Source organism: Labrus mixtus, chromosome 7 (assembly GCF_963584025.1).
Source record: "Labrus mixtus chromosome 7, fLabMix1.1, whole genome shotgun sequence".
Lineage (NCBI taxonomy): Eukaryota > Metazoa > Chordata > Actinopteri > Labriformes > Labridae > Labrus > Labrus mixtus.
In genome coordinates, this window is record NC_083618.1 from 14,542,722 (window position 1) to 14,555,857 (window position 13,136).

The 13,136-nt window shown below is 39.6% G+C and overlaps 1 protein-coding gene across 2 annotated transcripts in view; it reads right to left on the reverse strand.

Annotated features, from left to right (window-relative positions):
• Positions 1–13,136, reverse strand: part of poc1a (POC1 centriolar protein A) — a 42,618-nt gene that overhangs the window by 5,242 nt on the left and 24,240 nt on the right. For both annotated transcript variants that reach the window (XM_061043188.1, XM_061043189.1), the window contains exon 10: positions 8,883–9,161. In XM_061043188.1, the coding sequence (XP_060899171.1) occupies positions 8,883–9,161 (279 nt within the window). The remainder of the gene's footprint in view (positions 1–8,882; positions 9,162–13,136) is intronic.

Sequence of the window (13,136 nt, forward strand, 5' to 3'; positions counted from 1 at the left end):
TGTGACCAAACTCATCAACACAAAATCACAAACATTTTATCGTTCTGATTCTTTTTATCATCTCACTCTGATTGTCTTTTGTCCCATTTTAGTTGCAGTTTTTTTGTCAACCTGCCCAGGATGGGATGGGAGCAAATCAGCAGCTATAGCCAACTCTGATGTTATGACCTTTTAGTCTTCCATGCAAAAATAAACATTGAAATTCAATTTTATGTTAAAGCTATTCACTTATTTTGGTGTTTAAAAGAGAATAAAAATCTGATGTCCTGTCCAGGTTATCCACTCTCCTACTACGACCCGTAAACTGTGATAACATCTTATTAAGAATTCCTCACATCTCCACATGGAAACATGAAATGTGTCGACATCCAGCTATTTAAAAAGAAAACCTTTTCTTTTTTATGAGCACAGAATACAAAAGCTAACGCTCCATCATGATGGATACAGTATCACCTAAAACATTATCACTATCCTCCAGTCGAGGTTATCGGATGTTCTTACACCCCTACAACAAGCAGAGAGAGCGTCACACAGGCTGTCTGAGCTGCTGGAGAAAGGATTTGTAACTTGCTGCATGAATGCATCACAGCTTTGTATCAACTCCAATCTTTGGTGCACAAGTAAAAACAGTCATTCTCAAACCCGAGACACCGTGTGCAGCACACACACAACTCGCCAGTCCAGCTGTGTTTGGTAATTGGCTTCATGTGACCCCAAAGGGCCACACAAACAAACAGATACACACACACACACACTCAACCAGGCATGAATAATTAAACATGTAATGATGACGGAATTCACCAAGATTGTTAAAATCCCTTAGATAATCTCACACTCCAGCACTCTCCGCACACACACCAGTTCAACAATGTGTGGGAGTGGGCGAGCGGTGTTTTCTTTTGGGTCATCAAAACATGATAAGATCCTTTGCTTTTTTTATGCATCACGGAAAAGAAAAAAGTGGGCTTGTATTTCCTCTTTCTCTCCCTCTCTCTGCCTGTCTCTGTTTTCTAGATCAATACGAGCCTGTTTATCTTACCAACCTGATCCGGCGCCTGGTCCTCATCCCGGACGGTTATTGGTGTTTGTGTGTGTGTCTGTGTGTGTGTGTGTGTGTGTGTGTGATCCTGCACGTGTCCCCAGGCAGCAGCAACATTATACGGGCATATAGTTTTCATCTGGAGTAGAAACCAAATCTTTACGCTCCTAAAAATAGAGTTTGCCGTTTCTTCTCCAGAACATATTATACTCTCCATCGCCCCGAGCAGAAACTGGCCTCTGTTACAAAGTCTCACAGCTCTGGTATGACCCACGCTACAATAGTCTGAAAATCAAAGCGAGAAGAAGACGGCCGTGTCAGTTCTTTTCTTAACACCTAACACCTTAACACCTGAATTCACCCAGAGTTTCTCCTGCCAGACTCCTACATTTTTTTTTCTGCAAGTGAGCTGATGTGAGAACGCAGCAGGATATTCTCCAGAGAATTCACCTTGGGAAAATAGGAGGGGGTGGTGACGTTTATATACTGTGACTGCTGCACGGTGCATAGAGTATCTTCACACGATCTCTGTGCACATAATTCAACAGTTGTTCTCCACTCTTCTGTTAAAAATTTGATTCTGTTGAACTACACATAGCATTGATATGAAGGCAAATATTCTCATTATAGTGTCGTGTGTAGCGGACTGCTTCGGCCGCTACTTCCGCATCTTTATTTTTTTCTTTATTCATGATTACAAACAGTTTAAATGTTAGTTCTTTAGTGTATCATACTTCTGTTCATTTTGGTTACATATCTCAGGGATTTTTTTATTACTCTTTAAGGTCCACTAAAGGTGAAATGTAATCAATAAGACTGTCATGGATGTAAGTAAGTAAGTAAGTAAAACTTTATTTATAAAGCACTTTGAAAACACTCAGTTACAAAGTGCTTCACAAATAAAAGCAATCCAACAATTCATATGGACATATATTTTTTCCAGAAGTAAATCACAATGTCAAGCATGACAACAGGAAAACACAAAAACAAACTCAGCACGAGAAAGGGTTTGGGAGTTACATGAAGGCTCGTCTGCACAGGTGAGTTTGAAGATGCTTCTTGAAACAGTCCAAAGATTCTGCAGATCATGTCGTTGAAAAGAAATGGTTTAATTCTCCTGTATCACTTTAATTCAACCATACGTACAAATCAGAGACGGCTTCCAATTTCTGCGGTAAAAAAAACCGCCACAGTCCTTCAAAGAGCACAAGTCAGCAAAAAGGTAAGTGGTTTCTAAAAGTTTAGAGCCTACCCTTGAATCACAATTTTAATCTTTTTCGGAGAAACAATTATAAAAAAAAGTGCACAGGGACATCCTTCTTTCACTTTCTACTAATGTTCCCTGAATCTCTAACTTCTTCTAACAGGACTCTGAATTCACTGAACCTGTCTGTATCCTTTCATGTCTATTCTGACTAACACAAAAAAAGGGAAACAAGTTTTATTGTCGTAAGCTACTTGGTAGTTCTTGGGAATTTCAGAAAAAAAACAGAATGAGGTTAAAAAGACGCAAGTGTTAATTAAATACTTTGTCACTAAATTTCCCCGATATGAGCTGAATCACAGTACACCACAGTCCAATGGTGAGTGAGAAAGAGAGGACACTACTGTACAATATTCATTCAATATTATTCATTCAATACTGATCATAATTAAAATGAAGAATGTGAAAGAAAAGGATAAGTGTGAGCCCAGCAGGCACATGGTGTTAGAGTCATGAATTATAAGAGAGAGAGAGAGAGAGAGAGAGAAAGAGAGAGAAAGGGAGGGTTGAAGGGGGGGAAGAGAGGGGGGTCAGACAAGTGAAAAACAGCTAGCACAGCAAACTGTGGCTTTTGGAAGCTTCAGTCTTATGTTGAATAATTCATCGTCTTCCCTCTCAGTCTCCTCCACCATTAAAGTTACAAAGCGCTGTAACAGTGAAAAATAATACTGGGAGAAAAGACGTGTAAAGGAGCAGGAATATAGTGCGGGAATAAATAATGTTGCTTTGTCGGGTTTATCTCCAGCGTATGGGCAGAGGTGAATTAAAATGTCATGTTGGTTGAAGTGGAACAGAAATAAGAAACAAGTGTTAGCTTATTTTGTCTCACACCACGTAGAGCTTTATAAATCAATACGAGTGCATTTTGGATGCAAAAACTGCAGCAAAGTCAGGCGGATCATGTCTCAGAAATACAATGGGCTTGTACTGTATTTCACATGAATAAGCTGTCTGACTTAATGTGAATTAATGGAGAACCCACATTGGTTAAATTTGTTTTATAAACACAATCAAGCATGTAATCCAAATCTTCATCTATATTTCATCAATCTTGTGCGTCTGATGGTCTGACTGATTTGTTACGTCCTGTTTTGTTTAGTCCATAAGGCCCTGTGTCTATCTAGCGTTTTGTCCAGGCAGAAAAGCGCTGGCTGTGCGCTGGAGAGCTCTTGCTTGAAGCGTGTGTGCGCCGAGAAGAAAAGCGACGCACGTCCGTCCTGTCTCTATGACGACGGCTGCTGTATGACCGACACTGCTCTGTTACTTTTTATTGTTTTTATTTTTTTTTTATTTTTAGATCCTTTGTTTCCTGATCAGATACGGAGCAAAGAAGATGTGGGTACAACAAGGCACGATCCGTACACTGCAAAACTAAAGGGAATATCATACATTTGGAAAAGAGCGCCGGTGACGTCAACAGCACCTTTCTGAAAAGTTAAAAGATTTTCAACTTGAGCGCTCGGAGCGGACGCACAAAAAAAAAGGTTGAGCGCTTGGCAAAAAGACGCTGGGCGCTGCGCTTTTTCTCCACGCGGTTGCTTTCTGCTGTGAATGCTCTCTACTCATTGAAAACAACTGCAAAAAGACGCTGGCGCTAAGAAAAAAAAATGCTATGTGGACACGAGGCTTTATGCAGTTTACTTGTTATAAGCAGTTGTCTGAACTTGATGTGAGCCTCTACACAGGTTCACTGGTAAACTTCACTGTACAATTTGAAACTCTTCTTACAGTTCTTTTCAGGGTTTGGGAGTTACATGAAGGCTCATCTGCACAGGTGAGTTTGAAGATGCTTCTTGAAACAGTCCAAAGATTCTGCAGATCATGTCGTTGAAAAGAAATGGTTTAATTCTCCTGTATCACTTTAATTCAACCATACGTACAAATCAGAGACGGCTTCCAATTTCGTTATATGTCAAACACTGCGGTAAAAAAAACCACCACAGTCCTTCAAAGAGCACAAGTCAGCATAAAGGTAAGTGGTTTCTAAAAGTTTAGAGCCTACCCTTGAATTACAATTTTAATCTTTTTCGGAGAAACAATTGTAAAAAAAAAGTGCACAGGGACATCCTTCTTTCACTTTCTCCTAATGTTCCCTGAATCTCTAACTTCTTCTAACAGGACTCTGAATTCACTGAACCTGTCTGTATCCTTTCATATCTATTCTGACTAACACAAAAAAAGGGAAACAAGTTTTATTGTCGTAAGCTACATAGTAGTTCTTGGGAATTTCAGAAAAAAAAAGAATGAGGTTAAAAAGACGCAAGTGTTAATTAAATACTTTGTTACTAAATTTCCCCGATATGAGCTGAATCACAGTACACCACAGTCCAATGGTGAGTGAGAAAGAGAGGACACTACTGTACAATATTCATTCAATATTATTCATTCAATATTGATCATAATTAAAATGAAGAATGTGAAAGAAAAGGATAAGTGTGAGCCCAGCAGGCACATGGTGTTAGAGTCATGAATTATAAGACAGAGAGAGAGAGAGAGAGAGAGAGAGAGAGAGAGAGAAAGGGAGGGTTGAAGGGGGGAAGAGAGGGGGGTCAGACAAGTGACAGCTAGCACAGCAAACCAGTGGCACTGGTAAACTTCACTGTACAATTTGAAACTCTTCTTACAGTTCTTTTCAGTTCTTGGCTGTAATATTATGCAATATTATGAAAGATGAATTGTTGTCAATTGACTTCTTGTCTGCCTTGTCTGGGGCACTTCTTCTTTGAGGGGCACATTACTGCCTCCTGCAGATTTGCTGGCTAATATGAAGCCAATCCAACATGTTCCCACAGCAGCCATTTCCGTCTGAGTGGAAATCTAAAATGCTGTTACAATGTTTTACTGCCGTAGTCCAGGTTGAAAGCCATGGATGTATCAAATGTGATCACCGTTATCATTTGACTCCTCACTTTTTAATGAAAAGACAATTTTGTAGGGACAACCTGGAGGGAAATGGAGCCATATAGAAATCAAAAACAACATCTCTGATCTTTTGCTGCAGATAGAAAGATTACAGCTGGTGCGATCATTCAACCAGTTCTTAGCCAACATAACTAAGATGTATGTTTCAAGCCAAGAATTTAAACCTTCATATTGTTATAAGTAACATTAACAAATCCTTAAATTATCTTCCATCCGATTCTTAGCTAACTGTAATCTACTCTAGTGGGTGGCTTTGTTTAATCCTGACTACCTCAGCTGTAGTTTGGCACTAGCTAATGAGATATAAATATGTTCTTACTCCATGCAATCTGTAGTTTTCCACTCAGCACTGAAGGTGAGAGGGGAAATGGCCGCCCTGTGAGCATTGTCAAAGAAATGGGTCACACATAGAAATGAGACAAAACGTGCGTTAGATAAATGCTGTGAGCTCCATATCCACAGGGAACATATAATACATATAAACTCTCATTATATCACTGCACTGTTTTTCCCTCCTTGTTGATTTCACATGTTTTAAGTTTTATAAGTTCATTAAATAACTCGTAAACAGAAGTGTGAAACTCTGTGTCTTTGATAAAACCACTGTGTAAAAAAAGTCAATAAAAACACAAGATACAAGCCAAAGAAGCACCAACAACATCCTACAACACTTTCACGACTGGAAGTCACAATGCCACAGTAGAATAATCTTCTCTCAATGACCTTCAAGAGAAGGTCAGACAAGATGTTACAAATATACATTTATATCATGTATAAAGAAAAGTCCTCCTGGACCACCATAACTTCCTAAACAGATGCTTAACCTAGTTTAAAAGTATTGATGGGTTAAAACCAAACAATACAAGAGTCGAAGGATTAAACCAGATACACATTCATCTGGTGTTAGGGCTCAGGTACTAACAGTGGAAGTTGGCACCACCCCCTCAAGGAGGGGTCAGCTAGCTGCCTGGCTGCCCTGGGCCAGAATTAAACGCTCCCACATGCTGGACTGCATCTTGCAACGAGAAGCAAGAAAGAAAGAGAAGAAAGAAGAATGATACAAGCTAAGAAGAAACCCACACACACACACACACACACACACACACACACACAAACTCACAAGTCACACACACGAGAAGTGTTTGTGCCTCTTTGCCATTAAGCATTTACACTTACTATCGGTGAGTGAGGCAGAGTGCTGCCAGTGCTCATATATGAATGATGGATTCTCCTCAGGACACATTCGCAACCCCAAGCTAAAGCCCTGCACACACAAACCCTCACACACACACACTCACCCACACAAAACCTCCCTGGGTTCTCTCTGCTCCATCTCATTCAACTCCTCCCATCTCTCCGCCCTCTTGTTTGTGCTCCTCTTCCACCTCACCTTTCTCTTCATCTCCCCAGGGTGCTCTCGCTCCTCTCAACTGTTTCTTTTCTAGCCGTGAACCATGTTCCACTGTTCAATTGTCACACTTAATGAATTCTTTCTTACACCAAGGCAAAAACATGTTATTTCTTTTCTACTTTTATGGATGTATTTGTGTCTTTCACTATTCTCTGTAGCATTAGAACCATTCTCTGCTTGTATTGTTACTTACCATAGAATCAGAGTGTATGTATGTATACATCTAAAAGAAGAAATAGTGCATTATGTCTCATACATAACGTTTGCATTTTCTATTCTCATTACTCCCTTAATTGAAAAATGTTCACTGTGAATGAACGGAGCCTAATCGGTTTATAGAATCTATGTCCACAGCTGCAAATGTTTCATAATAAAGGCCTTCTATGAAGAGAAGGGATTCACGTTTTAATCATCTCCGTAAGAGTGTGGTTACAGATCTTAACACTGAGGACAAAAAGCTGCAAAGCAGACACAAAATCAGAGGTTAGAGATACACCAACACTGACCTTTAGTGAATATTACTCGGGCTGTGCACGTGTAGACGGAGCACTGAGGGAATGCTACTTTCAAAATCATGCTAGTTTTCCAATATTACCAACCAATTTTATGAGTTTTCTTATCTTAAGATGAGTCGACTAGTGTGAACTTAAAGTTGCGCTAAATCGTCTCTGAAATTAGTTTTATAGAAAGATACCTTACTAAAACAAATGCAAATAAAAGACAGCCTCAAGTGGTTTGCTGTGTTCACCGATGGTTATTTCTCTCAAGATTCATCACTGATCACATCTAAAAAGCTAAAAGAATACTGACGTTTATTGATAAGAAGCAGATGTGAGGGTCTCAATGGATTTCTGTTCTGTTCAAAGAGCTATTTTTGGTCATCATCAGTGGTCTGGCTTTAAACTATGTCTGGCCTTCATCAGCCATGGGAGGAATCACACAGAGAGTAGAAACCAACCCATAAAGGAAGTGAGCTGTGTGTTGTGTGTTTTCAATTTCACTTTTATGCAGTTTATGTTTACTTGACTTGAAGATTAGAAGTTTATCAGCCTGTTTAAGTAAAATCATTAAAGTTTAAATGTTTAAAACTTTTACTGTGACAGATCGGACAAACTTCATGTTTTGAGGAACAATGAGACAAAAATAGAAAAACTATGCATGTAAAAATGATGTGGCAAAAACTTAAACACCTCACAGTAACAATGTTAAATCTTAAAATTAGGTCTTGGTTTTCTTTGGTCTCCAATAACAACAACAAATAGCAGCAGGTGAGTATTTGGACGCATTGTTTGAAGGAATCCAAACAGCATCCATCCCCACTGACAGTTTTTATTGTTTGCACTCAACCAAATGTCAAATCCATTTCCTTTTTCTTTGGATTTGCAAATATATTTGATGGATCCTAAACTCGCTGTCATTTATCTCCTCGTTGTTTGTTTGCTGATAAAAAAAATGTTACTTGCAAGTCAGTAGAGATCTATGAAAACAGTCAACCACTTCTGTATGCTCTCACTGTCAGACCAACCACAGCCGGGTACAGAATAAGAATACTGAAACCGCAAGGGCTTTAACTAGTGTGTCATTGGCTCAATTACCATCGTGTTCACTCATTATGCCAAAGATAGTGACTTAGACATTTATTCACGTTCATTCATATTTATTCAAGAATCTTTGTGATTATAATTCGAAAAAAGGATGCACTTCATTGCATTTTGTTATTCTCAATTATAAATTGCAAATGTTTCTGAACTGTAGTGATGGTTAACAGTAAACTGTAAAACTTGTGACTTTGTGCATACATTTGCCTCATGCCGATCCAAGGATCACATTACAAATGCAGAGAGCTAATGTAGGTAGAATATCTTTTAACTTTTTTTCTCCAGTTTTTTCTTAAGCTCAGAGCAAAGTATGGAATTCCATTTCTGTTGCAGAAAGCATTATTATTACATGTCAATTTTTTTGGAGGCAGGTGTCCAAGTTGTTTCATGTAGAGAATGGTTGCCAATGAAATGGTGCTATGAATGCTCGGAATGAGAGACAGACGGACACAGTCATATGTAGAGTAAGTGTAACATTCTGCTACAGAAGCAAATAGCCCTGAAGAGGTTGCTACCTGAATAATTTTGCTCTTTAGCGAGCAGGTAGAAAGCAAGGGAAGTGTTTGTTCTGAACAGTGTGAGTGGGAGGCTCAGTGACAGCACAATGCATGCTGCTTGTCATGAAACATTAACACATACTCTGCTTACCTGGGTGAGAATATCCAGTTGACCTATGATATGTTCCAGGGTGCTGGCTAGACCAGCGGGGACTCCTCCGTCGGAGGCCTGAGACTGTGCTTGAACACGCTGTGGGTCCTGAGGTAAGGCCTTGCTCTGTGTCTGCTGGGTGGAGGAGGAGGCGGAGCTGGACTGTCTGTAGGTGTGTGAATGAGTCGCTCTGCTGTGGCTGCTGCTGCGAGTGCTGCTCTGAGCGTGGGCGGCAGCGTGGGAGCCGTGTCCGTTTAAACGCTCAGACGGTTCAGAAGCCTGGAAATACAGAGAATGCAATTTGGAGAATTGTATGAAAAACAGGCCTACGAAAGCCTTAAACTGACCTTCATCTAAACATATTATGCACTCCATTTTCCCGTAAACAAATTTCTGGTTCTATTCTATAAATCTTGACTTATTTATCTCAAGATATCAACCCTGGATTTCCCATGATAAAGACTTAATTTCAGCTATTTTCTCAGGATCTGGATTTATTTATTTTTGGATTAAAAAGCTGCTTTTCTCATTTTCATATCTGGACATAGCAAAGCTTGTTTTCACGTGGAAATTTGATAGTTTTCTGGCAATCTAGAGTAAGTAGGGCAGACAAAGACGTGGCTTGCCGCCATTGCCCACACTATTGAGGTAAGTTGAGCCTATTTCTGTGTTTGTTTAGTGCTTTGGCAACTTGGTTATACAAGAAATGAGCAGACATCTCAAGAAAACAACAAGACATCGTGTGTGAACGAAGAAAATTAAACGCATGGATGCAATGGCCCCTTAGGGCCTCCGTAGTTTGAGGCTGAGACAATGTTACTGGGCTCTTTGTTTAATCCCTTAACCACACCCGTTTTTTTTTTACATTTGTTTCTAATAAGTAACTATTTAAGCATATAAAATCTAATTATTGCTGCGGTCTTCTTCGTTAAGAAAGAACACAGGGTTGAATTACATCATTCATGAATCACAAACTGACTGTCTGCAGCAAAGTGTAAGTATTTGTACCATTTAGCGACAACAGTAATAATATAAGACCTCTTGAGACTTACTCAGCTCATATGTCTCTACCCATGCTTTTGATCTTTGGTACGAGATTCATGTTTTGCTCAGACCTCCCTGAGGCTCTTTTTATGAGCAGAGTGTGTGGCCGATACCACAAATATTTGTGACTCAAATGTTTTTTGACAACAATGATGTTCATCTTGCAGTTTCCGCCTACGCTCCCTCCATAATTGCCACACGTCAAACAGAATTGTCAACTCTTCACACACCATTTTCATCATCAGTTTTGAAGATGCCTCCACTACAGATTTCTGTCGGGTAGTACGGGTACAGATTGAATTCTCCCTGCTCCATCATCAGGGACCCACTTTCCATCTAAATCTTGAGTTATTTTAAATTAACACTGACGCGTAGCTGCACGATCTCCATGGTTTTGTCTGGGTTTTCAGAGTTGAATGGAGGTAATTACTCGACTGCCTGTTCATGTTGGGAAAGTTAAACCCCTGTTACATTTAGCCGTCAATGTAAATGTCACAGAGGCGTAATAGTGGAGCCAAGACATTCTGCCCGCTGAGCTAAGATCAGAAGTAGTAACAGTAGTGTCAGAACCAGCAGGACAGAATGGCGCTGAGTGTGTGTGTACGAAATGTAGTCTGTGCACATAATATCTTCTGCATGAGCGTCTGTCCTGTAAGAGGCATTCCTCCTCTTTTACTCTTCGTGACGTTTTTCTTATTTTGTATTTTTCCCATTATATATTCTTTATGGGAGTTTTTTCCTTCTGAGAGAAATGTCTACAGTCAGAGGATGCATACGCGGAACAGATTGTAAATATTTATAAAGATAAAATGTACTTGCCTTGATAAATTGATTAACTTTTTGTTAAACAGGCTGAGGTCAAGTTTGAATCGTGCTCTATACAGTTTGATGCTCCCTGTCAAATTCTGCCCTGGCTTTGGGAAGATTGAATGTTGATTTCATAAGGTACTGACTCAACTAATAATAAATAAATAAATAAACCTATATACTGTATATAAAAATTACATCATTAAATAAGTCATAAAATTGGCAACTGTCAGCTTTTAAGTAATCTACAGTACATAATGTAAATCAAAAATGTTTCATTCAACATTAACCCAGCACTATTACAAATGTTCACTTGTCTTTGCAGCTTAATCACTTCTCGCTTGAATTAGTTTTTTTCAGTACAGATATGACTGTTACAGAGTTCAAAAGGGCTATGGAGTTAAAAGATGGAAACTGCTGAGTCTCTTTCTCACACACACACACACACACACACACACACACACACACACACACACACACACACACACACACACACACACACACACACACACACACACACACACACACACACACACACACACACACACACACACACACACACACACACACACACACACACACACACACACACACACACACACACACACACACACACACACACACACACACACACACACACGTTGCCAGTCAGTCTGCCTGTGTTGTGATTAATTCAATGAGACATAAACACATGTAGGTCAGTGACCACATCTCTCCCTAACCATGTCTATGTGACTCAACACTGCGTGCTCACATCTATAGGTTACTCCATGTTTCTGTCCGTCTCTGCAGACCTCTGTCTTGGAACATGGAGTGTGTGAGTGTGTGTGTGTGTGCATGCGTGCGCTCGTCTTTACTCATTTTACAGTTCATCTATTAACACTCATATGTTTGAGACCTCACTGCGAAAGTGTGTCGTTTCCTAATGAAGCCAGATAAAGCTAGCTGTCAGCGGTCACCTGGCTAGACGTATTAGAAACAGACGGAGGTAACACACGCTTACACACTCAATTGGGAACTTATTCACTGTAGTTGGGTTTTTTAGGCTATGAGATGTTTCTAAAAACGTTTTTATCAGTTCATTTCTCAATTCTTCTTTTTTTTTTTTTTTAAAGATTTATTTTTGGGCTTTTTGTGCCTTTAATGGAGAGATAGGACAGTGAATGGAGTCGGAAATCAGGGAGAGAGAGTGGGGAATGACATGCGGGAACCCGGGCCGCCTGGTTGAGACGACAGCCTCCATGCATGGGGTGCGCGCACTAACCACTGCGCCACCAGCGCCCCTTCATTTCTCAATTCAAAGTTTAGTGGGACTACATTACACTAAATGTGACATGACAAGTAGATGAAACTCACAGTAAATTTGAGCTTTTAAAAAGGGCTGTCGGCATTAACTTGTTAATGCGGTTAATTAAGGTCTAAAATTAATGCATTACTTTTTTTAAATTGCAATTAATCACGTTATATTGTCCCTTACCACACACCGTGTATAAGCTTCCAGAAAAGACACTGCTGCACCTTTAAATGTCTCCTTCCACTTCAAAAAACAACTCAGAAAACAAGTCAAAAGTAATATCCGCCATACGACATCAAACATTTCACTTTTTCACCGTTCCTTTGAGCTGTTTTCATTTAGTTTTTGATCCGTGATGAGTTTCTTTTCCCGAAGTTAAATTATTGTCCTAACCTTCTGTCTACCAGAAAGTCCTTACTTTATTTCAAAATAAAAGCAGGGTTGAATCCAAACAGCAAGTAAAGTACTCTCAGCTTAAGACAGTACAAAAATTTAAAATTTTTAATTTTAAATGCGAAATGATGGAATTTCGAATGTGATTCAAATGTGACTAAGTGCAATTAACTAAAGAAATTTAGCGATTAATCGTTTGGCAGCCATACTTTTCATTATTACAATATGGAGTAAAGTAAAGTAAACTATGTCATTCTCACATACAAGACAATCAAAGACACTCATAGCCACCATGAACCCGTACATCTAAAGAATAAATAAGGGTTTATCTTTGACTTTAGGGCAGGATTCCCCTAGTCCATTAATTTCCTGCTGTGATTTTCTGTCATGGTGGAACAGAGATAGGAGTAAAGAGAGAAAGAGTGAGAGAGGGAGAGAGGAGACAATAGAGCAGTTCTGCTGAGCCTACAAGCTCCACCAAGACTGGATTAACTCTTGTTGAATGTACGACTTATAGCTTTGTATTAAAACAGCTGCTTAAACACACAGCGAGCCCTGGTCCCTACATAAACACACACATGCTCATACAGAAAAGCTGAAGCAGTCATGGATGTGTGTGCGGATATGCAGAAAGCCTTGTGTTTCTTTTGAAGGCCAGAATAGGTCGGTGAAAAAAATACTTTAGACTTAAAACCGTAAAAGAGAAAAGAGGCTGC